Here is a 25,555-nt window from a genome sequence, read left to right as displayed (position 1 = left end):
ACACTCCCTGTCTGGTATCTAGGAGATACCACCATTTATTTCCTATCTCATAAACAAGTGTATAACAACTTCAACGGGTCGACTTATTGTCCATATCTTTGCGAGAGAGAAGTAGTACTATCTCGACTATGTGCCTGATGAAAGTTCTTGCGACACCTTGCTTCGCAATCATAACCTCGACCTTTCGAACTTTTCCATCGGCACTTGGAATCGACTTGAGGATGCGGCCCATTGGCCACTCATTCCGTTTGGCTTGGTTGTCCTTCAGTAGGACGAGGTCGCCTTCTTGGATGTCTGGTCTATTAGACTGCCACTTGTTGCGCACTTGGAGTGTCGTAAGGTACTCGTTTTTCCAGCGACGCCAGAACGTGTTCGCGAAGCTCTGCACTTGTCTCCATTGACGTCTGTAGAGGTCTGCAGTGCTGGCCTCCTCGGTAGGTGCTGTGAGCACATCTGTCTTCTGGCTAAGAAGTGTAGCAGGAGTCAAGATGAATGGTGACTCCGGGTCGGTTGAGACGGGGATCAGGTGTCTTGAGTTAATTATGGCTGAGACCTCGGCCATGAGAGTGGTCAAGACCTCGTGAGAGAGCCGTGTGGACCCGACATCACATAGCATGGAGTCGAGAATGCGTCGAGCAATCCCGATCATGCGTTCCCAGGCTCCACCCATGTGCGAAGAGTGGGGAGGATTGAAGATCCATGTGCAGCCTTGGTCACCAAGGTATTTCCTGACAGAATAATCTTCGACATTCTTCGTATTGATCTTAAGCTCTTTACATGCTCCTATGAAATTGGTTCCACAATCAGAACGGAGTTGCTTGGCTGGCCCTCTGATGGCGAAGAATCTCCGGAGTGCATTTATAAAGCTCGAAGAGTCCATGGGCTCGATGACTTCGATGTGCACTGCTCGTGTACTCATACAGGTGAAGTATTGGAAATGACGGCAGGAAACTCCTTGACGGGTAACACACTTCTTTTATTAAATCTTCACTTATCTCGATACAACGTGTAGTCTCTATTCTTCCGCGTACGGTCACCAGACACCGGTACAACTCGTAACCTCTTCTCTTCCTATAACACACCGTACTGAACTCGTGTAGACTCCAAGCCTCTAGCTACACACGCCTCACTCGTCTCGTGTAGACTCGCCTCGTGTAGACCCTATGCCTCTGACTACACACACATCACTCGTCTCGGGTAGACTCTTCTTGTGTAGACTCGTCTCGTGTAGACCCTACGCCTCTGGCTACACCCATATCACTCGTCTCGTGTAGACTCTAGGCCCCGGCTACACACTCGGCATGCTGACACTGCATGCTCACACTACCCCCGCCTCTGGGTTACACAGAGTCCCGGTCCTCGCAGGACAGCGGGACTAGGTACCGCAGGGCCCTGGCTCTTCTTCCCGTCTTCAGTCTTCGCTGGTTACACTCTCCCCGTGCGCCTGTGCGCATCCCCTTATATAGTCGTTCCTCCCGGGAGACGGAGCGGATGCGGACCTCGATGCGAGCATCGCTTGTTAGTGAACCAATCACAACGCGTTATCTGTACGATCCTTTTTCCCCAACGCGTGTTTCCACTCACCAACCAATCACGCCGTGCTGCCACTCGATCACTCCCACACCAGCACGTCACCGGCACCCAGCCAATCAACACCACACAACCCACGATCCCGCGCTGACCCCTGATCCCTCACCGTCAGCGCGCGTCACCACCCACACATCCAATCACAACGCACTGGCACCTGATCGCTACCCCAGCGCGTATCACCACTACACAGGTGAACAGCACTGCCCAACGTTTGCTGTTCGCGAGCCCTCCTCTGGTGCGGCGGGAGATGACTGTCCACGGTCTGAACACGTCAATCCCTACAAAGGTGAAGGGAGGTTCCACACTGAGTCGATCGGCTGGGAGGTCTGCCATTTTCTGTTCTTCCTGTTTTCCACGTAGCTTGCGACACCGGATACACTTGTGGATGGTGCTGGCGATGCACCTCTTTGCTCCAACGATCCACAGCCCTGCAGATCGGATTGCTCCTTCTGTGAAGTGCCGACCTTGGTGCTTGACCTTCTCGTGGTAGTGGCGCACGAGTAAGATTGCGATGTGGCTCTGGCTTGGGATTATGAGGGGGTTTCGTTCATTCTCATCTAATTTTGCATTCCCTAGCCGACCACCGATCCTGAGCAAGTCGTCTTTGTCCATCCCGGGGTTTAGCTTCCTGAGGGTGCTGACCCTAGGAAGGTCTTCTCCCTTGTTGATGGCCTTGATCTCACTTGCATAAGCTGCCTGTTGCACACAGCGGAAGATTGATTCCCTTGCTCTGGAAAGCTCATCTTCAGTGCGTGGCACTGTGCAGTGATGCCATCCATTGCAGCTACCAGTGGTGCCTCTCATTGGGCGATGGAAGCAGTCTGCAATATGCGTTAAATGTGCTATCGCTCGCACGACCGTCGTCCATTTCGAGAAATGTTCAAAATGGTGTGGACTCAGTGGACTTCTTGGTCGCACATTTGTTACGAAAGTTGTCACTAGAGGACGAATCTCCTTGTCGGACTCGGGCTCTAAGAGTCCAAAGGTCTCCTTGGTAGTACATGGGCCAGCGTCACGTCGTAACAGGAACGCTGGACCCGTCAGCCAGATGGTTTGATTCAGCAGAGATGCAGGGATGGACCTAGTTGCGAGATCTGCTGGATTCTGGTCAGTTGGAACGTAATTCCATTGCTCCGGCTGCGTCGATCTCCTGATGCGCTCCACCCGGTTGCTGATGTAGGTGTAGAACCTTCTGGTTTGGTTGTTTATGTAGCCTAGTACGACCTTACTGTCCTTTTAGAACTTGACCGGGTCCAGTTTGACGTCAAATTCGTCTAAGATCAGTTCCGCCACCTCTGTAACAAGAACCGCTCCACACAGCTCGAGCCTTGAGATGGTATGTTCCGGTTGTGGGGCCTTGCGGTGGAACTCCTTCCAGAATTCCCACTCGGACGATAGCTCCGAGTCGAGGAACGGAGAGGCCACAGTCACAGCGACCACCGCCACCAGCAGAGCGACGAGCAGCGGCTTCACCTTAGTCTTCTTCCCGTCAGTCAGGACTGGCTTGGAGAAACATGGAGGAACAAACTCCAACGAAGACGGTGGATGCACAAGCGAAGTCATGGTGGTTTCTTTGTAAGTCTGCACGGTACAGCCTTGACTTCTCTCGCCGAGTTCCTCTTTCAGCGTGAAGTGGTTGGGGCACGGTTTGAAGAGCGACGTGCATCCATTCGTGAGCACACTCGTTCTGAATGTGCTAATGTGGTCTGGTTTGTGTATTCCCTTCAGACAAACGTCACCTACGATGACCCATCCTAGGTCGAGTCTCTGGGCATAGGGAGCGTCGTGAGGTTCATTGCGTTGGTTACGAACCTTGTGGACTCTCAGCATGTCCCTGCCAAGCAGAAGTAAAATCTGTGCCGCGTGATCCAATGGCGGGATGAACTCTGCTATGGATTTCAGGTGTGGGTGGTGACGTGCAACTTCGGGCGTGGGAATCTCACTCCTGTCGTCCGGTATCTCGTTGCACTCTGTCACCGTAGGAAGGGCTAGCTTCATGGTGCTATCTATGGTTTCCACCATGAGGCCGCTCGCTCTTCTTCCCGCTGTCTCCATCAGTCCTGAGCATGTTCTGAGCGTGTATGGAAAGGAATTCCCACCTACACTTAGCTGATCAAAGAACTCTGACCTTGCCAAAGACCTGTTGCTCTGGTCGTCCATTATGGCGTACATCCTTACTGCCCTTTCAGGATGTCCTTTGGGATAGACTCGGACGAGGCATATCTTTGAGCAAGACCTTCCTTTGAAGCCTTCTCCACAGACTTCTGTGCATTTGGTTGTGATTGACGAAGTGAGTGCGGCGGTCTCGCCTTGCTCCCCGCCGTGCTCTGCTTCGGGATCGGAAGCCTTAGTGCTACTGGGTTTCGAGTAAAATGTGTGCAGAGCAGTTGTGTGTTTGTCGCTGCCACATTTCTCGCACTTGATATCTGTCTTGCAATTCCTTGCAAGGTGGTTTGTAGAAGCACAGCATTTGAAGCACACTCCAAATTCTTTCAGCATGTTCTTCCACTCTTCCAATGGCTTCCTCCTGAACTCACGGCATTTCTGGAGGGAGTGAGGTTTATCATGCAATAGGCATTGCTTCTCTGGATCCTCTATCTTTTTCTTTGTGGTGGTTGCCTGGACGGAGTTTGCGAATGTCGCAGGAGAGACCTCAGTCTTGTGTACGGAAATTGGCACTCTCGCTGTTCCTCGTTTCGCCGTTGTCCTTTCCATTTTTGGGAGATCTGGACTGGAAATCCCCGTGGTGCCAAACATGAAACTCGGGTCATTTCTAGTCTTAGCCAGGTTGCGGATAAACTTTGAGAAAAAAGAGAATGGGGGGAATGCAACCTGATGCTCTGACTTGTATCTTGAACCCGCTGTTCTCCATTTTTCCTGCACGTCAAATGGCAATTTCTCTATGATGGGGTTCACGCCATGGTAGGTATTCAAGAAAATGAGACCTGGTAAGTAGGGATCAGCCTGGGCTGATTCAAGCTCCATCAAAAGATCTCCAAGCTCCCGTAACCTTTTATTGTCTCGACCAGAGATTTTGGAAAGTTCTGCAACTTCTTGAAGAGAGCCTTCTCAATGGTTTCTGGGCTACCATAGCACTCTTCGAGCCTCTCCCACACCACATGCAGGCTTGAGGCGGGGTCGTCAATGTTTGCTGACCGGATCCTCTTTGCGTATTCTGAAGATTCATTTCCTAACCATTTCACCAACAGGTCGAGTTCTTCACTTGCAGAGATGTCTGCATTTCGGATTGCATTCCTGAAGGTAGATCTCCAGGCTCGATAGTTCTCAGAGTGGTCATCAAACTTAACGAGTCCTGTGTTGATTAGTTCGCGGTGAGCCAGGTACCTAGCAAAGTCCCCTAGTCCTGCTGATCCAGAGTGTGTCCATATTGGCGCTTGTGAGGTGCTATTATTTGCTGCATTGCCTTGCATGCTGTCATTTGCGATGGCGTTGGACTGTGGGCCCAAAGGGTTTCGATCACGTTGGCTGGATCCCCTTATATGACTGTCTGGAATGTGGGTCTGACTTGGTGCATCCACGTCTGACCCCACGTGCGCGATGCCGAGTTGGCGACTAACTGCCAGGGCAGGATATGCATTTCCACCATTCCTGTAGACAGCATTCATGTTCATTCGGAGTGGAGATGGCAATGCCTGAACGTCCACCCTTTGTTCAGTATGGTTTGGTGGAGGAGCATTGATGCATTGTTCAGACCAGTCCAAAATAGTTTTTCTGGTGAGTTGATCACAGTCCTTGACAGGTATCTGAGTGCCAAACTCACTCCAATTCTCTTCCTTATCCAGGTTAGCTGCTGCCTCGAGCACCTCTGCCTGGGCCATTGCAGCAGCTGCTTCCCTTTCGAGTTGTAGGGTGTTTAACTTAGCATCCAGCTCAATGTTCTTCCGCGTGGCGGTAGCCACTAATATACTCTCTTGCTCTCGTGCGGCAGCAGTTGCTAATATACTTTCTTGCTCTGCTTTCCTCCGTGCGGCAGCAGTTGCTATGCTTGCTTTTTCTTGTATGTGGGCCTTTTCAATTAGCATGGCTTCCTCTTCAGCCATGTAGGCAATACGGGCGTTTGCTGCTTCTGCGCGTGCCTGAGCTGCTGCCATACTAGTAGATGATGTCTTTGAGTGTGCTGAGGCTTTAGATTTTGTGGTGGACCTGGATGAGACAGAGTGCTGAGATCGTGTCTCTCTTAAGCCCTCCACACGGTCCATTGCATCTTGTATCACTGCCTGCACATTATCATCGAGCAGTTCGAGGAAGTGCTCGTCTGCGCACTCCCTCAATGCCCTCATCTGTTTTCACCTTCATCAGGAGCGAGATGTATTTATTTGCCAGGAGCTTGTAGCTTGAGCTGCTCACATTCACTCGCTGGATGGCCTGCTGAATTGAGGCCACTGTGTCCGAGGCATTTGAAGCTTCAGATAAATCTGCTTCAACCCGGTTCCATGCCCGTTGTATCCTGGCATCAAGGTCCTGTTTCTCAGCCTCATAGCTTTCCAAGGCCCGTTGCGTCAACCTGACCTCCCTCTGGGGCCTTGAACTCCCTTGGTCCTCTTGAGGCAGGATGGGAGATCCTGGATTGATTGGTTCACCTTCTTCAGCATCTCTCCCTGCTGAACTGTGGCTTTCCATGCTGCGATGCTTGCAGTACGATTTTAATGTAGACTCGTTGCAGAGTTCCTTGCTTGTTGCAGGCTGACTGCAGGGCTGGCTGCAGAGCTGGCTGCAGAGCTGACTGCAGCGCTGGCTGCAGGGCTGGCTGCAGGGCTGACTGCAGAGCTGGCTGCAGAGCTGGTTGCAGAGCTGGTTGCAGGGCTGGCTGCAGAGCTGACTACAGAGCTGGCTGCAGGACTTCTTGGGAACTTTAAGAAGAGTATCTTTTTACTTGGCTGCAGAGAGCTGGCTGCAGCACTTGTTGGGAGCTTCAAGAATAATATCTTTTTACTTGGCTGCAGAGAGCTGGCTGCAGCACTGGTTGGGAGCTTCAAGAATAATATCTTTTTACTATCTCGGCCTCGCTGTGCGCTGCGTTGCACCGCTAGTCGAGTAGATAACCATGTGTTCAATAAACCCTCGGAGCCAGGATGATCGTCCAACTCCGATCGTCATTTATTGATTGTAAGAGGTAAAACTGGTGAGAAAACACAGATACAGCATCTGTTATAATTCGGAAACACCCACACAATGAACACCACAGCATCAGAACATTGTCTCAGATAACAATAGATCCTGGAAGGACCATGCCCCCACATTACCCCTGTACAACTAGACAAAGGCACAAGCTGGTGCGTTGCATACAGGCACATAGTGTAGTCATCCCACTGCACCCCAAATGTACAGCATTACACTTAACACTAAACTGTGGATGAGATACTTCGTCATCACTCTCAGGATCGCAACATAGGCACAAGTCTGACTCGACCTACTAAATCACAAGTAACATCCACAATAAGGAACGTCACAGGCTTCGTTACTAACTAGGCCTCGTATTTACTACAACAACTTAACGGCACCATAAAGGCATTTACATTGCTATAACGGTCATTCCAACATTACAACAGCATTTCCAATATTATAGGAATATAAACAACTTACAGATAATGCTTCTTAAGCTCCCACAATGGACAAGTGCAGCTGTGATCTCACTGAGATGCGATGCGTGCCGCCATCTTGACTTATCTGTGTAATGGCTGACGCCCGCGTGGTACAGTGGAAATCTAACATCGTCACTTCCTGGTCACGTGACCAACATTAGCATCAAAAAACAGGAACTTCCTGTGAACACACGCTCCACATATGCCGTGAGGCAAGACATTAGTATAGTTAGACTGTACATCACCTATTTAAGTTAAGATTCCTACATGTTGAATGTATGCACCTTGCGGCCATAGTAAATTCCATGAGCAAACTTTCATGGCGATTAAAACCGTTTCTGATTCTGACATAAACTTAACTATTTTTATTTTACCAGGTAAGGCCCATAAGAGGTTTTTGAGTTAGATATAAATGTGTCGTTAAAACCCGCCACCACCCGAAACTGCCAACTAGTAAGGGTTATCACGTAAACGGAGCATGCCAATTCGTCACTCGTACAGCACACCGGTGTGTTGGAGAGCCAAGCCACAACATTTACAATCTGAGTATGACGTTTTGCCAGTAATTACAACTAGCTTCATCAGGCGACAGACAGATTTGTGGAGAAGTCTTACTGTTTCGTTCTTTATGTAGAGGCGTAGAGGTGTTGACTTCCCATCTGCACTCTTGCACAATGCTGGGGGGGGGGGGGGGGGATTACTGCGACAACGTACATTATGTATGTGAATTATGCAAGCCCTTCGAACTTGTCCTCCCTGTCTATTATGTTTATTAAAATAGCCCTATTGAAGTATACTGCCTTTTGTAGGCATGCATTTAAATAATGTATTATTTTATTATTCGTTTCCACGCAAAACAAATCGGTAGCTAACCGAACGGTTAAAGTTACTTTGATTTCTTTCAATTTCGATAAATTATCTAATTAGTCTTTGTCAGTAGTAGTTAGTTTTGCACAAAACTTCAACATTATCAAAATCAATTGCGTGTCCTTGTTGGCACGCGTGTTCTGCTGCTGCTGACAGTTGTATTTGTGAGAACTTAATATTTCTCTGATGTTCTTTTAGTCTCGTGCTGATCATTCGTCTTGTTTGCCCAACATAACATTTACCACACGTGCATTTAATCCTGTTCACACCTTCTGTTGATAGCTTCGGTAATACATATTTTGTACCAGATATTAATTTCTGTATTTTATGTACCGTGCCAAATCTGATTCGGATGTTTTGTTTTTCCAAACATCTGGCTAGTTTATCAGTTACTCCCGCAATGTACAGTATTTTGATCGTTTTCATTACTTATTTGATTTGGTTTTCGAATTCAATGCCCTGTTGATTTGTGCATCATTGTAACCGTTCATTTGGAGCGCTTCTTTAGCATGTTGAATTTCACTTCTCAGGTAAGGCTCACTGAACTGTTTAGCTATTTTTCAGAAGCGATCTAGCCACAAATGCTAATATATAGGCTTTCTATTGTCGGTATGACACGTAGCCTTTCGCGACCCATATCATATATATTAAAGGTTTTTAGGTTAAATCGCGTAAGTAAAAATGTGTCGTAACCTGCCACCACCTGACACAGCCAACCAGAAAGATTTGTCACGTGAACAAAATGTGCCAATGATTTACTACTTCAGCCCACCCGTGTGTTGGAGTGTAAATCCAAAACATTTACAATTTGAGTACGACATTTCGCTGGTAATTATATCCAGCATCATTGGGAAATTTACTAGAAGCAGGTGGATTGCTTCACGTCTTAAATAGAGTAAAATTGCGTCATTACTGTGAGCCAAACAGGTGGGGAGAGCAGAAGGGTGGATTATTATAATTACATAAAAATAGATTGTTAATCAGTTCATTAGTATGTGATGCCTTTATAAAGCATGCACTTATAAGGTTTGTGACTTTATAACTCAACTAATACATTGGAAGGTAAGACTACTGCAATAAGTGGAAATTCATTAATTCCCAAGGCTGAGCAATACCAAATTAAACCAGGGCCTAAAAACACCTGGACTATAAAGGTCATCAAGATTCACAAAATTGGTGTCCCATTAAGACCAATAGTATATACAATAGGCTCTGCCACATAAATTAGCACAGTATGTGACAAACCAAACACAGCCATACATCATTAGGACCTCTTCATTCATAAGAAATGTTGTGAATGTGATTAAATATATTAAACTTAACCCTAATGATATTCTAGTAAGCTTTCATGCAATTTCTCTGTTCACGAGAGTTCCGGATATCGATTCAATTGCTCCATACGCTGGTACATGTGTGTGTCTCTCTTTTTGTCTCTGTGCGAGTCTTTCTCTACTTGTGTGTCTGTCTGTGCGTCTCCATGTCTGTTTGATCTATCTCTCAAATTTAGCAATCTTTGGAAGAATGTAATCAACCAGGTGGGGTGTTGACTGTTTTGTTGGCCGACTCTGTGTTGCATTGCATTATATTTCCAAGTTTACTATGTTTGTTTTCTCATTAATTTGTACCTGATAATGGTTGCTTGTGTTGCAATCGAAAGGTCGTATTCTATTATTATTTAACTTAATTTCTTTTTACGTGACTTTACCGAAAGAAGCAAAGAGTAATTCCTGCAGTCACGAAAGCTTCGAATCTAGTTTAAATAAGACAAGTTTACCCAAAGATATTCCACAATTAGCCGAGCATTGTCTAAATAACACTTATTTCTTATGGAGGTCATTTCTATAAACAAGAGGAATGAGCAGTATTGGTCTCTCCCTTTGTGTCCTGCCAGTGAAGAATTGTATTTGGAAAACTTTAAAGCAAGAGCACTTGCTTCAAGTACACCGAAACCCTCTGTTTGGTTTACATATGTGGATGACACTTTGGTTATCTGGCCACATGGTAAATATACACGTATTGAATTTATCAATCATCTCAATTCGAAATAACCCGCCATTCAGTTCACCATGGTGGATAGCACTCTTCTTTTCCTGGATATTTTGCTTGGACGTGGCCCAAACGGTAAAATAACAAATGTTTTCCGAAAGGAAATGCACACCGACACCTATCTGAATGCAGATTCACATAATCACCCCACACAGAAATCATCTCTCACCAAGGGGCTCATACATTGGGCTAAAACAATGCCAGATGGTGAAAGTCTGAGGAACAAAATTAAACACGTTAGTAAAAAAAGCTCTAGAATCAAATGGTTATAATCATGCTCAAATTAATAGCATTGAATGCCAAACCCAGACCGAACAGCAATGATGCTTAAAGCAATGTTATAAAAAAAAAATACTATACATTGCAGGAGTAACTGACAAACTAGCTAGAGTATTTGAAAAAATAAAAAGTGGGATTTGGCATGGTACGCAAAAACTAGTATCTTGTCCTAAAGATGAATTGCCAAAGTTATCAACAGAAGGTGTGTATCGTATGAATTGTTTGTGTGGTAAATGCTATGTTGGACAGATGGGACGAAACATTACAATAAAAAAAAAATCTGAAAATAAATATTAAATACTCACAAACACAACTGTCGACAATTGCAGAACATGCTTGCCAACAAGGATTATCATGATGTTGAAGTGTTGTGTATATGTAGGACTCGTATTCGGGTTGTCTTTCTCGTTCCGTTTATTTGCTCCTTAAAGTCCACATCTTCTCCTCATCACCGCTCGGTGGTTACTCGTTCGCGCCGCCACGACATCAATGGCGCTCTATGTCTCTCCGTTCCCAGAGTATGTCACTCCGCTGCTACTCTACTCTGTATCTCTCCGATGCACTGCTACCCCTCACTCTGTCTCCTCTATCCGCTGCTACCATTATCGTATCTTCTTACTCCTGCTCTTCGCTATTCCGGGCACCATCACTCCAACTCCTCTCCAGACTCCAGCTCTAACCAAGACTCCAGCTTCCACCAAGACCCCGACCAAGACTCCTATCGTATCTCCCTACTTACTCCTGCTCCTCTCTTCCCCGGGCACCATCGCTCCAGCTCCCACCAAGGTTCCAACTTCCACCAAGACTCCCCCAAAAGCTCTCGTCTCTCTGTTGCGCTGTGCCTTTTATCCCCGCATCAATTAGTCCCTATTAATTATCTCACCCCCCGATTACCCCTCGGCCCCCAGGCCCCCAGCCTCACGTGACTTTGTTATTGCCGCCAGAGCGGCGCCACTCATTAATCACTCACCCTCTTAACCAATCACCGGCCTGTGTCCCCGGTTGCCCTTAACACCTGTTACGCCACTTAACGCGTCTCCTCTCATGCCTCAGCAACAACAACATCGTCCTCAAATACCCCCTACTGTACACTTGCTTGTTTGCCTAGCAACAGACCCACAGAGCGCGTGGCGCGTGTATTTCAGGTCCTACATATAGATAATTATTAATGGCTGAAACTAATTCGAGAATCTACTGAAATTGAGATAAATACAAATAACTTTAACTGCTCTAACAGCTACAGGCTTAGTGCGGCCTGGAAGCGTATTATTATTAAGTAATACACCTTACAATGGCATGCCTTGTAAAGGCATCACGTACTAATTAACTGTGATTAACAATCTGTTGTGATATAATTACAATAATCCCCCCATCTGATCTCCACGCCTGTTTGACTCACAGTGATGAAGTCATCTTGCTCTCTATTCAAGACCGGAAGCAGGTGGTTCTCTTCATAATTCTGACAAATTGTAATTACTAGCGAAATAGCACAGTACTCGATGGGCTGAAGTCTTAACTAATTGGCACATTTGTTTACGTGACAAACCTTACTGGTTGGCTGTGTCGGGTGGTCGCGGGTTACGACACATTTATACTTACGCGATCTAACTCAAACAACTTATTATGCGTTCTATAGTGGTTCCTATCAAGTAACTCTGCATGTTTTTGCTCTGATTTCAGGACCTTGAAGAGTTTGCTCAGAGCTCGGGTGAGCACGGCCTCATTGTGTTCTCGCTGGGCTCCATGATCAAATACATGCCTATGGAGAGGGCTGAATTGATCGCCTCTGCACTGGCTCAGCTCCCACAGAAGGCAATACAAATATAATCCATACCCACAGTAGTGGGAATTTATTTTTGCCAAAAACAAGTTTTTGAATGCGCAAACCCTAGATTTAGTCAACTTTGATGTGCTGAATTAATATGGGTGGCTTGCTTTCGATATGTTTAACTTGATTTATGCAAGCCACCCACTTTTATTCAGCACATCAAATTTGATTAATTCTGAGGTCAAAAAAATATAATTTCTACTTTGGAGTGAAAATAAAAGTGCGTGCATTGTAAACTTTTTTTTTTACCAATTTTCGTTTAACGTTTTTAATCCCACAGTGGTGAATTTAGTAAACACTTGAACATAAATTCTGGTCATTTGCATACACTAAGCTTATGTAAAAATGAAGTGCAGCAAAGAAATGGAAGTAGTATTCGTCTCTAGTTTATGAAATAAAAAATGCGATTTACAGGGGGAGAACATGCAAATGGCCAATATGTAGTCGTCAAAGTTAGGATGGAACTCAGGACCTCTTGTATACCAGGCAAGGTTGTAAATACTTTGCCACCGCATGTTAACTGTGAAAAACAGCAAGGCTGTAACCCTCGAGGTCTATGAATGAATCACCCTGACTTGGAATGTGGTCGATCTGTTGAGACTTCGAAAGTAAAGCAGATCTGAACAGGGACAGTGGCTGGAGGGGTGCCCACCATGCACAAGCAGGTTGTTATTGGGCTGCGGGGGGCACGTTGTGTGTATTATGCAGACTTTTTATATGCAGTTGTACTATACGTCTATGATGCCCGCCTTTAGCGATCCGCACTGACCAGTGGCGGGTGAAGTATGGTCAAATGGCTTCCGCAACCAGCGCGGCGTGTGGTGGCCGTCATCCAGCAGTGGAATGACAGAATATATATATGCTCTTACGGGCATTTCACATTCCAATGACAGGGGCCATGTTTAACAACCACTGGCGATTGCGCACGAAGTGAAACCTGTTATGAGCATGTATCGATGGCAACGATGGCTAGCCTATGCGAGAAGTTGAACATCGAGCAATTGAAAGCGTGCACGTTGCCATATGACAGTGGAATTAAATGACATTTTGAGCAAGGCGAGACGTATAGCGCATTTAATTGTCGTCTTTGCGATCGTTAGGTACTGCAGTGTAGGAGAGACGGCAATACACATGGACTGCAATGTTAAAACAATGCGTACATACATACTGCAGTGTATATATTGCGACAGCGTATTCAACGTGCACAGAGAGGGCACTTCAATTTAAAGTAGTTATATCAGCAGTCCTAATTTGCCGATTCCAATGGCGATATCATGACGATGTTTAAATAGAATCGTGATCACGGCTCTCACCTGCGTGCGCAACTTGAGCATACACATGTTGCCCTCAGCCCGTCAGAAGGGGCGTTACTAAGCAAATGGAAACGCAATTCATAACAATTCAAAGGATGTCATTGTGTTAAGGATAGCAATCGTAGTAATTAGTGTTGTGTACTTGTTGGTCTCACGCGAAGGAAGAGGGAAGCACAGCGCTGGCCAGCATCAGCCGTTCGCTCTGATTGAAAAAAGGTGTTAAGATGTGCAAACTCCAAATGGAAACCTTTTAGAAGGAATCAAGTCTACACAATACACACATACTTGTGGTGAACATGCAAACAAGCATGCTTTGATAATATATGCATATTTATATTAAGCGTCAAATATTTAAAATGATACAAACAGACCACACGACAAGTTCAATGAAAGTGTGTAATAAAAAGGTGCATTCTCTAGCTGCTTGGAACTACTTTTCGTGTTTAGTTTTACCTTCCCCCCAGCACACTCTGATGAGCACGGTTGGCTACATACATTGCGAAAGAAGTTTAACATGCTTACGTACATAGCTGGATCACGTTTATCTGCAGATAATTCTAAACCAATGCCACAATGCTAAAATGTCACCACCAACGTGTTTTAAACATTGTTTTTATCAACGTCACCACAATGTCACCGTTCTGCTGTTATGGCACACTGGTCGTAACTTTTAAATAAAATGTATCTTTACTCTTTGATTCTTTCTATTAAGTCACGTAGGTATAAAATAAATCACGACGTTTCCGGCGTAACACAAGCGTCCATCATCAGGTGGGGAAGCCACCTGATGATAGATGCTTGTGTAGCGTCCGAAACGTCGTGATTTATTTTATTTATACCTACGTGGCTTTATCGAAAGAACCAAAGAGTATGGATTTCTGCAGTCAAATCAAGAATGAAAATGTATCTTCATTAAAGTGAGCATTAGGCTTTTGTTAGCCTTTTCTCTTCAACCGGAGTGTGTGACGTGACGCCGTGTGACCTGGTAGGTGGTGTGGAGATACGAGGGGCAGAAGCCATCTTCCCTGGGCTCCAACACTAAACTGGTACCTTGGCTGCCACAGAACGACTTGCTGGGTACGTAGAACGCTCATGATATTACATCACAGCATCTATAGACCGTATATAGTTGTCCTACACTTTTATCAGAACTGGCCAGGTAGTGCTGTAATGCCATCTATGCCCTTATTCGGGAATTCTAGTTGCCTGACAGTATCATCAATGTCAAAACATATTTAGAAGCACATGAGTCTTAGTTATTTTCCATTCGTGTTGCTGTCTTTGGAAATCACGAACATTCATATTTTGAAGATTCATAATTCATGCAAAATCAGCCATCCCACATGTACGAATAGTGCACTTCCTATTGTAGTACGGATGGCTTATTGTGTTTTTATGACATAAATGTTACGTTTGTGCTTGTTCTTTGGGGTGTGTCTCGCAGGTGGACCAGCATTTATTGCCCATCCCTAGTTGCCCTGAGGAAGGTGGTCCGCTGCATCTTACCAAAGCAGTCGATTCCGTGAACTGCAGATGCTTTTGTGCATTACGTTAATTAATACTGTATTGACATTTTGCGGGGATATTTAATCTCTATAAATTATTACATTTGTTAATTTTCACGTGACATGTTTACGAAAGGGGACACACACCTCGGAGTGTGTCCTCAAATGGCGTTGCAAATTATTTCGTGGGAATGACTTATGGCGTGACGTCGTGACAAGTACTCACAACGGCAATAACACAACACGAGACTGAGACACTTTAAAAGTTCAAGAGGTTTATCTTCCACTCTCAACAACTTTAAGGGAGATTCTGGTGCGGTGCTACATGCATCACACCTCTAGTTAAACCCGCAAATGCAATGGAACCAAGACCACTGAATATTGTACTTACATCAAGTCTGAATGTGCCCTAATATAAATAAGAGCTGATCAAATCAGCATATTATTCCCCGATGGCCATCTGAATCATTTATTTATCATGAAAATAATCCAACAAAATATTTAAGAGTGTATTGTCACTATCTTGATGTCAACACGTTGGTTACCACCATCTGGGACATACGAACGGTTAGTAGGGTTAGTGTTCTCAACACCTACGCAGACAATGCATTTCAACAGAACCTTCACTTGCCACAGACCGCAACACACAGTTAAAGAAAACATAAAGGAAAACACGGTTAAAAACTAAATTAAAACCTTTAATATGGATAATAGTGGTCACGAAAGCCCACGTGTTTAAAATAACATGAAGGACATTTGCACCATCTCTCCCCTCTCTTCAGGAGGGGGCTGTGAATTGGTATTATTTACGCAAGCACTATCTCTTCTAACGTGAATTTGTTAAACTACGCCTTTTGCTCGTTCAAGGAAGGGTGTATTGCAGTAAATCTGAAACTTGCAAGCGAAAAGCAGAACGCAACGTAATATTAATTGCATTGATGCATGTGCAATTTGTAACGGCAAGGTGACACAGACCTATTTAATTTTATGGTTATAATCCCTTGTTCATCATGACGTCCTTTTTACTTTGATGTCTCAATAGCATTACAGAGATCGCGTAACATAAGGGTTGTATGTTGACGTCGAGGAGGGGGGAGGAGGCGCTTCGGCCCCCCATGTGGAGTGACGTCAGCCGCTAATTATTATGAGGGGGGGGGGGGTGTCCATTTGGAGGACGTCAACTTATGATTATTAATGGGGGGCTGTTTGATGTGGAGTGAAGTCACCTGCTCATGATTATTGAGGGGGGTTGGTCGACGTGGAGTGTCGTCACGAGCATTGCACACAGACATTATTGGCTCATTATAGGAGGTAATAATAATAGGGGGTGGTGTCCATTTGGAGGACGTCACCCACTCATGATTATTAGTGAGGGCGGGGGGTGGCGGTGGGTGTCCATTTGGAGGACGTCACCAACTGATGAATATTAATGAGGGGGCTGGTCTATGTGGAGTGACTTCACGAGCGTTAAGGACAGACATTCCTTGGTGATTATAGTAGGTATTGTGGCTGACTCTACGAAGGGTGTTGCTCCAAAAATCTAACATCGAAACCAATTAATCACTTACGAGTGCATTAATGCTAACAGTGATACTCCCTTGCTGTGAAAGGCCACCCGAAGACCCGCGCCTTCATCACGCACGGCGGGACTAACGGAGTCTACGAGGCCATCTACCATGGCGTCCCCATGCTCGGCTTCCCGCTTTTTGGCGACCAGAAGGACAACCTCCTGAGAGTGCAGACGCGTGGGGTTGCTATTATACTGGACATAACCATGGTCACTGCCCCGGAGATCCAAGACGCACTCGGCTTGCTCATCAATAACAGCAGGTGTATACGCAAGAACAGAACATGTATCAAATCAAGATAGAACATGTATCACTCATTACGTTGAATGTTTAACATGGAGGCTTTCGCAACCAATATTAGCCATTATAGGGGGTTTTCTGGGTTCGATCACGTAAATATAAATGCGTCGTTAAACTCGCCACCACCCGACACAGTCAATTAGTAAGGTTTGTCACGCAAACATAACGTGCCAATTAGTTTATAGTTCAGCACATCGGTGTGTTGGAGAGTAAATATACAACATTTTCAATTCGAGTACCGTGACGTTTTGCTGGTAATTACAACCAGCCTCATCAGGCGATAGGCGAAACGTCAGACACGAATTGTAACATGTCCAAAATACACACACATTACCACGCTAACCTATGATACAGTTAAGCATAACTCGGCTTGAAGAGGCGCCCCTACGTTCTCCTAGTTACTCGCTGCTGTTAAGAACCAAACTGGCGTGTTGCATGTGCCCGCTGCACGTTGGCCATACTAAGCAACCGACCCCAAGGCTGCTGAACACACCTCCAATTAGCACGGTGGGCTATGTATGGTGCGAAACAAGATCAATACATAAAAACACAGAAACACCACCCAGGCACACATTTTTGTAATACAATTCCAACCACTTAATTTCAGGGAATTTGAATGTTGATGCAATTCACCACCAACACAAGACATTTCCTGATGTTGTTCTGTACTTCATCGGGATTCTGTATGTATGCATGTATGTGCTCAAATCGCATTTCAAATTGCAAACTTCTCTCGGCCGGGTCCTGTGGATATGAATGGATAGGTAAGAGAGCACACATCAGCTTACCCAAATCAGGCACAAGAGAAAATAATAGAGATATAAAGACCCTGAGTTCTGGGTTAAAAGGGCCAATTTCCCTCTCCCCTGCTTCTTTATCAGAATCAAGATATGTATTTATACTGGAGGAATCCGATGAGCTATTAAGTTATTTTTCACAGATATCCAGTAAGGGGCACGGGGTCAGAACGTTACAACAAGAAACACAATAGGAGTGGAAAGTATAGGAAAAGTACACAAATAACTTTAAAATATATACAAATGAAACAGATTTTTTTCATCTTACCAGATAAAGCTCACAATTATACATTTATAATAATTGCTCAACAAAGTGACTCATTGCAAGGAAATATATAGCAGGGAAATAATTAAAATAATATAAATGCATTTTTTAATGTGGAGGGAAAAACCGGAGGACCCGGAGAAAAATCCAGATGACCACGGGGAGAGAGACATACAAGCTCCAAATATACAGGCGTTAGGGTCGGAATCGAACCCACGACCCCCTGCATACCAGGCGACGTAGTTAACATCTCGCGCACCGAAGCTTACCAATAGACTGCCTGGGAAAAACCCCTAGGGTATCAGGTCTAATGGTTCGGGGCAATTCGTTAGGATTAAATCTAGATGTGTGTTTTGGTTCCTTCCTCCGGGCAGATTCTTGGCCAAAGCATATAATCACATTATATTAAAAAAATAAGCACAATGCAAAATAGTTTTGCAATAATTCTTCGTAAACATATATAAATATACTTTGTAAAAAATAAATAAAAACCAAAAAGCCATAACTACGCGGTCTATTGCATAACTGTTTGCCATGGTGGCGTCGCCCGATATGCAGGAGGTGTTGGGTTTGATCCCAACCCTGATATCTGTATATTTGGAGTTTGCATGTCTCTCTCCCCATTGTCTTGTGGATGGATCAACGTGCCTAAAGAGTATTTGGCTGCTACAAATTTCCACGTGATAAGTCACTTCATTGGGCTATTATTTGCGGCAAGGTCGCTTCTAAAAAAGGGCTATGTAACAGCTCAGTGGGGCCTTACCTCTTAAAATAAAAATGTGTTTAGTTCATAATTTCATAGTTTTATATTGCTTATGTCCTCCAACGCGTGATGTCCACAGCTACCAGCAGAGCATGGAGCGCCTCTCGCGCCTCCACCACGACCAGCCCGAGCGACCGATAGACCGTGCGGTTCACGCGCTGGAGTTCGTGATGCGTCACGGCCACGCGCGCCACCTGCGCCCAGCGGCGCATCGACTGGCCTGGTATCAGCTGCACTGCCTGGACGTGGTGGCCTTCCTGAGCGCTGCTGCAGGGCTTGCCCTCGCGCTGCCCATCCTCCTCTGCCGCCTGTGCTGCCACTGCAGGAGGGCGGCCAAAGTGGCAGCCAAGAAGGACAAGAAGGAGTGACGGGAGCCGGGTCACTGTGTAATTTTTTTGTAAAATTAAATTGATTGCGGTCCTTTTTGACGGCGTTGTGTGACTTGACAATTACGAAACAGCTGTTTCTGTACATCGTCTTTACATTTGATTGCATGTAAATGCTACCTGAATCCAAATTTTATTGTCTCGTAATTCCATCATGTTGTAACGTTCTTAGCCCGTGCCCCAAATAGACATTGTGAAAATGAGCTTTATAGATAATCGGATTCCTCCTGTAGTATAAATGCAGATTCTGAATTGTCTCAGGGTCCCTTAATAACATTGAGCGACTATTGCTTGCTATATTGATCGATAAAAGGGGTAATGCAAATGTAGGTTAACCTGAAATGCATAATATAAACGGGTCAGGAGACCTTCGTAATAACCTTTCACGAACATGAAAGGTATGCAAGTGGTAATATCGTGCATGCAGCACATACAGACATAAAATGGCTGTTTCTGAATTTAATTCACCTTTCAATGTACATTCATCTCACCATATGGTCCAGAAATGACATGAAATAAGTCTATAACCATTATGCTTCGTAATTATAGTTGATTTAGCTTTTCCCACATTAATTGGTTAATAGTTATGGGACCGGATTACTGCTGTAATCTCCCGACAGATCTACAGTCTTGCACCATGGGAAGGCTTTTATATGAACATATTCACCCACATTTCGAAAAAAATTACCCAGCAACAGTAGTAGCAGTATCATGACTTTTGCAATGGATCTGGTATAACAGTGGTGAACGTATGTGCAATGGCTGTTCGTTTGTCCTGGTGAGGGTCACGGTGGCAGCATGTTGAGTAGTGGTGGTCCAGACCTCCCTTTCCTTGGCGACAGACTATAGCTCTTTCTGGCGAGTTCCCAGGCCAGCTGGGTGACATAGTCCTAGATTTGAAGCTTTCGTGACTGCAAGGAATCATCTTCTTAGGTTTTTTCGGTAAAGTCACGTAGAAAGTAAAATAAAATAAAAACAAAAAATCACGACGTTTCGGAGGCAACACAAGTCTCCGTCATCAGGTGGGACCGTCACAGCCAGATTAGCTGTATCAAGTGAGGCAATGATTCAAGATGTAATCCCTTAAAAGCGAGTTGAGGGGGGAGGGAGAGGGAGGGGGGAGCTCATCAGACTATGGTAGCCAATGAAAGGAACGTATCGGGAGGGAGGGGGGGCGAGGCCAAAAGGGTGGGCGATGGACGTGGAAGCGCTTGTGCGCAAGCGGCCAATTACTGCACACGCCAACACAATGGAGCGATTGTGCGCAAGCGGCCAGCCACCGCTGGCCCAGGGGTCTTTACCCAGTGGGACGTGCCTGGTAGTGTTATAGGGGGGACTCTGTAGGAGGGTCATCCTTACCAGGTACCCGAACCACCTCGACTCGCCAAGACAAGGGATACCAGGACACTCCGCTGGAGCCAAGCCTGGGGGTGGTGTTCACCGGCAAGCGCCTGGTGGCCGGTTGACCCATGTAACCTGGTGGGGCCCAGCCCGAAATGGCTACGTGGTGCTGTCCTGGGGGCCCACCATCCGCAGGATGAAGGGTGAGGGGGGGCAATGCTAATATGGCAGGGAGAGACATGGTCTCAGACGGACTGGACCTTGCCGATGATGCAATATCCGATTCCCTGGAAATGCGTCAGGAATTTTAAACTCGTGAGCGGTCTGCACTGCTCCAAGAGCAATGGTTGTCAACCTTGTTTGGCTCCTGCTCTACCCCCTCCCCATCCATTGTTGAGTTTAGTTTCAACCGAGTACCACCTTTTCTGACCCAAAGTGGTTCTGAGAAATACATTTATTAACAATGAACGTGATTATTTTAACCAATTATTAATTTTGTGAGGTATTCTATAACTAGCTAATAACTGCAAGCAAATAAAAACAAATTCAACGAACGCCCTGTATGCGTGATGTAATTTGTTCGTGCTCATTGATTAGTCTTGGAAACCCGCATTGTTTACAATAAAATTAGTTTAGAAAGGTCTTTTACATCGTTTTATTTTTCCATGTGGATATTTTTTTTATCATATAGTTATTTTATATTGGCAGATTCATACAACATGATTATTCTCCAATGACTCTCACATGATATAATTTCACACATGTGTAATAAAGGACTCTTTAGGCGATGTAGGTCTCCGTTTGTCCTTTATTGGGTTCTTGTCTTGCACCCCGCGGCGTCCACGTTCGGACCCGCGCCTCTTCTGTCATGTGCCCCGCATACCCCGCAGCCACACCGCTACTCCGTGTGCCCCGCACACTCCGCAGCCACACCGCTGCTCCGTGTGCCCCACGCACTCCTCTAACTCCTCACACCCCACTGGCTCCTCACACTCCGCTAGCTACTGCTACCCCACGTACACCACTGGCCGATGGTGCCGTGACTCCGACCACGTGGCAAATGGCGCCACTCCTCCGCCACCACCCAGCGTGGCTCTCCCCTATTTCCACTCTCTTCCAACTCCCAGATCTCTTCCGGCTCTCACCCTATATCCTCCTTCTCACGTGACCCTGACTCCTTCCCGTACTGCCCCTGTCTCCGCCCCCACTGACCCCGACTCCCATTGGAGCCGAGGTGAGCAGTGGCTCCTCTCACACGCTCCCGTCGACCCGGCTCCGCCTCCGCAATACTCCGGCCCGTGTGAGTGGCGCGGAGGCAGCACCCACCCTGTCCTTGCTCGCATTACATATGTATAAATTATCTCACGTACCCCCCATTTACTCCCAGCGGTCCACGTACCCCACTGTACTATCACTCTATCAATCAAATTTGCCTTGCCAGAACTGCCCATGATGTTGTCGACCTAAAATAGTCGGAAATGAAGCCATTTATACCTTTCAGAAAATATTACAGGATGCTTTTAATCATATTTCTTCTCCTCGGAGGGATACGAATATGACTAAGGTAATTTTGCATTGTCCACCGATTCCCTAATGGTTTGCGAGTATAATGACAGGGTGACACCTGCTGGCCTGGGAAGGCATTCACGGGTACGGGCACAGAAGTAACAACCAATCAGGAAAGGAGGTGTATCTAGGGCAAAGGTAACAGGTGGGGTTAGCCGAGATACTCTGGGAAACTGCTCGAATGTTCCACGAGAGGGTGTAGCCGGAGGCGGGGCCTAGCCACACATGGGGGGATATAAGGGGGAGCGGACCCAGAGCTCGGGGCTCGTGTGTGGGGTCTTGGGTCCTGGCTGTGTCGCTGTTCATCGACATCTCTCTCCGTCGTTCGGCCATGTGGAAGATCTCCTGCGTAGTTTCCATCGCCATCATCGTCATGCCGCCAGCCAGCGGCATGGCCGAGTGAGGGCGAGGGGATCACGCTGAGTGATCAGCTGTGCGTGTAGCCAGTGAACGTGTTATTACCTAGAGTTATACTCAGTGTGAGGAAGAACAGTGTTGGCCTGTGTTGTGCTCAGTGTGAGTAATAAAAAAGAAGTACCCTCTATACGACATGTCGTGGAAGTCGCTCATTACACTAGTATAACTTCCAAGAGCGTTCTCATAGAAAAGGGCTTGACATAGTTAAAGTCAATATCGGAGGTGTTTTACAGAAATTTGTGCTCTTCAAGGTGAAACTCAACAACTTGTATTCCGATATTGTCTGCCGTTCTGACATTAAATGTGAATGATCTGAACTTCGTAAACGAATTTTCAGCCGGTCCCTTCAAGTTGGACTGGCTGAAAACAAGTGGTGGAGTTGCAATCTATTTTCAAAACAAAATCTCCTGCTCTCTCCTTCACACCATCCATAAAACAAGATGATTTGAAGCAATTGTGTTTAAACATTGATCTTCCTAGAAAACAGTTATTTCCTGTTACGTGTTGCTATAAACAACTTAATAGTTCCGGCACCATCCTGTCAAGTACCAATAGTTTTTACCTTGAAATTTAAATCGGTCCCAATGTAATAATCTCACCTGATCCACAATCTAAGATAGTTGGTAATTACATTATAATTTGTTTATGTGGTTGGAATTCATCTGAGCAACCACTGCATTGCCTTCATTATTTGCGCTTCACAAGAGGCGCAAAATTCCTCAATTAAGTTTAAAACATATTGATTGATGTCCAGACTTTGTATAAGTATTTCCTCCATGCAGACCAGGAAACTGTCTGCAAAATCCCAGTGTTTGGCATTTCCTGGATTTAACATTTGTACAAATAGATGAGAATTAAAAATATGCACGGAAAAATGGATAACTTGCTCTGCTCAACTATTTAAAATATACAACCTCATGAGCCATAATCAGTGCATAACCCACCAAATCCCACATCCAAGACGCCAGTCCACAGGCGTGTGTCAACATGTCCACATCGAGCAGAGAGCAAAGTCAAAATTTACTTTGTCCCTACCCTGATAGACTTTGCACTGGCCGCACCCTATCACGGAAAACATGTGTTTTTTTCCTGACCACATTGTAGGTCAGGATTTGTTCTGTATATTCGCGTGACTGGCTTCATGCGCAAGATTCTGGTAAGGAAAATAACGTTAATTTAATGAACTTTCACTGTTGGCAAACTCTGAGTTGTATGTTTGTTCAGTATCTGATGTGGCACGGGGAAGTAGAGAGCTTGAGCTTTGGCTTGCAGAGTAATGCACATGCATTTCTGGATTAAATAAATTTTCAACTGTTAATGTCAAACCTTTGTATGTACTGTATGTCCGTTGCACCTCTTTCGCACTGTACGTAGACAACCATGGTAATCTGATGTGCGAGGGAAGGACAACAAATGTGAATTTTACGATCTTGATAAACACTTTAAACATCAAAGGCAAATCATCCCCTTGTCAATTTGAGCGTAGATTGGCGCATGCCTACATTGATGCCCCGCAGCCATGGTTGAAAGTTTTAACGTACCAATGGCTAGGCCTCCGCAAGGTAAGGTAAAAGTTAAAAGGTAAAAACATCGAGCCTACCTATACCCTACCTTTTACCTTACCACAATACAACCACTCTACCCTACCTTTTACCCTTTAGCAGGTAAGGTAAAAGGTAAAAGGTAAAAAGCAACGAGCCTTCCTTTTACCCTACCCTTTACCCTTACCCCATACAAATTACCCGATTACAGGGTAATTACTGGGGTACTACACATGACAAAGGTTTATAACGGTAAAAGCTAGGTAGAGCGCTTTACTCATATAGAATACTCTCGATTATTCCAATTTTACACGCTTGTTTTCATCGTTGTTGTTGTCGTTGTTGTCATTGTTGTCGTTGTTGTTGTCGTTGTTGTTATCGTCGTTGTCGTATCCTCAAATCTTGTAACTCAATTTTAACCCACTTCCTAATGTGGTATCGACTGCACACTTGGTTTGCTTATGGCATACTGATGACAATACTATATTCTATCATAAAATATATATATATTTTTAAACATTATTTTATTTGTTATGTTTCGGCTTGGGTCTAATTGTCGACGCTCAACTGACGTTGGCTGTAATTGGCCACGGTCCCTGACGTTGTGGCAAGCTTCGGGGCCACTTCCTGGAGTCGTGGAGTTCTGCCATTACGAGTACATTTAATAAAAGCGTGTTTAAAAAAAAAGTTTTAAAAAATATTACTTATTTAATGGAGGCCACGGGCTGCACCACGGAGCTTTTAGCGGTAAACAAGGCACCGTATTTACCGGGTAATATTTCGCGCTACCTTTACCCTACTGGGTAATTCTTCCGAGCTACCTTTACCCTACCCTTTACCTTACCCCTTGGCATGTCGACACCTTTACCCATTTACCCGGTAAAAATGGTAAATTACCTTACCTTGCTGAGGCCTACCAATGGCCATGGCCAGCTTATCTAGAATGACCATTTATGACATCCACGGAGTGATAACTATTTTATCAACCTGAATGAGATATTGGGGTGCAGTTAAGCCATGCTCCAGTGTCTGTGTGTGTTTGTACTGAGCGCAACACCAGTGACGATTATCTAAACCGGTCCTGGGCCTCCCCTAGGTAGATTCAAATGAGCACCTGGTGTTGCATGTAAAAACATCGCCACTGGGGAGACAAAGGCGGCAGGGCGTGGTGCTGGTCACCCCATCCCCTCGTGAGTGTTGTGATAGCAGCGAAACTGGACCATCATGGTTCAATAATTATTACACGCTTTTTATTAACTCACTGTCTGTTGTTGTTGTTGTATCCTCAAATCTTGTAACTCAATTTTTACCCACTTCCCAATGGGGTATCGACTGCAAACTTGATATACTTATGTCAAACTAATGACAATACTATATTCTATCATAAAAAAACATAGATTTTAAAACATTATTTTTATGTTATGTTTCGGCTTGGCTCTAATTGTCCACGGTAAACTGACGTTGGCTGTAATTGGCCACGGTCCCTTACGTTATGGCAAGCTTCGGGGCCACTTCCTGGAGTCGTGGAGTTCTTAAATTACTAGTACGGTACATTTAATGAAAGCGTGTTTAAATGTTTT

At 45.3% G+C, this 25,555-nt stretch overlaps 1 protein-coding gene across 1 annotated transcript in view; it reads left to right on the top strand.

Moving 5' to 3' along the window:
- Nucleotides 1–19,092, top strand: part of LOC144953404 (UDP-glucuronosyltransferase 2C1-like) — a 36,384-nt gene extending 17,292 nt beyond the window's left edge. Inside the window, exons 6-9 of the mRNA XM_078883980.1 lie at nucleotides 12,066–12,197; nucleotides 14,516–14,603; nucleotides 16,642–16,861; nucleotides 18,804–19,092. Of these exons, the coding sequence (XP_078740106.1) occupies nucleotides 12,066–12,197; nucleotides 14,516–14,603; nucleotides 16,642–16,861; nucleotides 18,804–19,092 (729 nt within the window). The remainder of the gene's footprint in view (nucleotides 1–12,065; nucleotides 12,198–14,515; nucleotides 14,604–16,641; nucleotides 16,862–18,803) is intronic.
- The last annotated feature ends 6,463 nt before the right edge of the window (nucleotides 19,093–25,555 follow it).

This window comes from Lampetra fluviatilis, chromosome 76 (assembly GCF_964198595.1).
Source record: "Lampetra fluviatilis chromosome 76, kcLamFluv1.1, whole genome shotgun sequence".
In the NCBI taxonomy this organism is placed as follows: domain Eukaryota; kingdom Metazoa; phylum Chordata; class Hyperoartia; order Petromyzontiformes; family Petromyzontidae; genus Lampetra; species Lampetra fluviatilis.
Note: the sequence above shows the minus strand (reverse complement) of the source record. Positions and strands in the feature narration are given on the sequence as shown.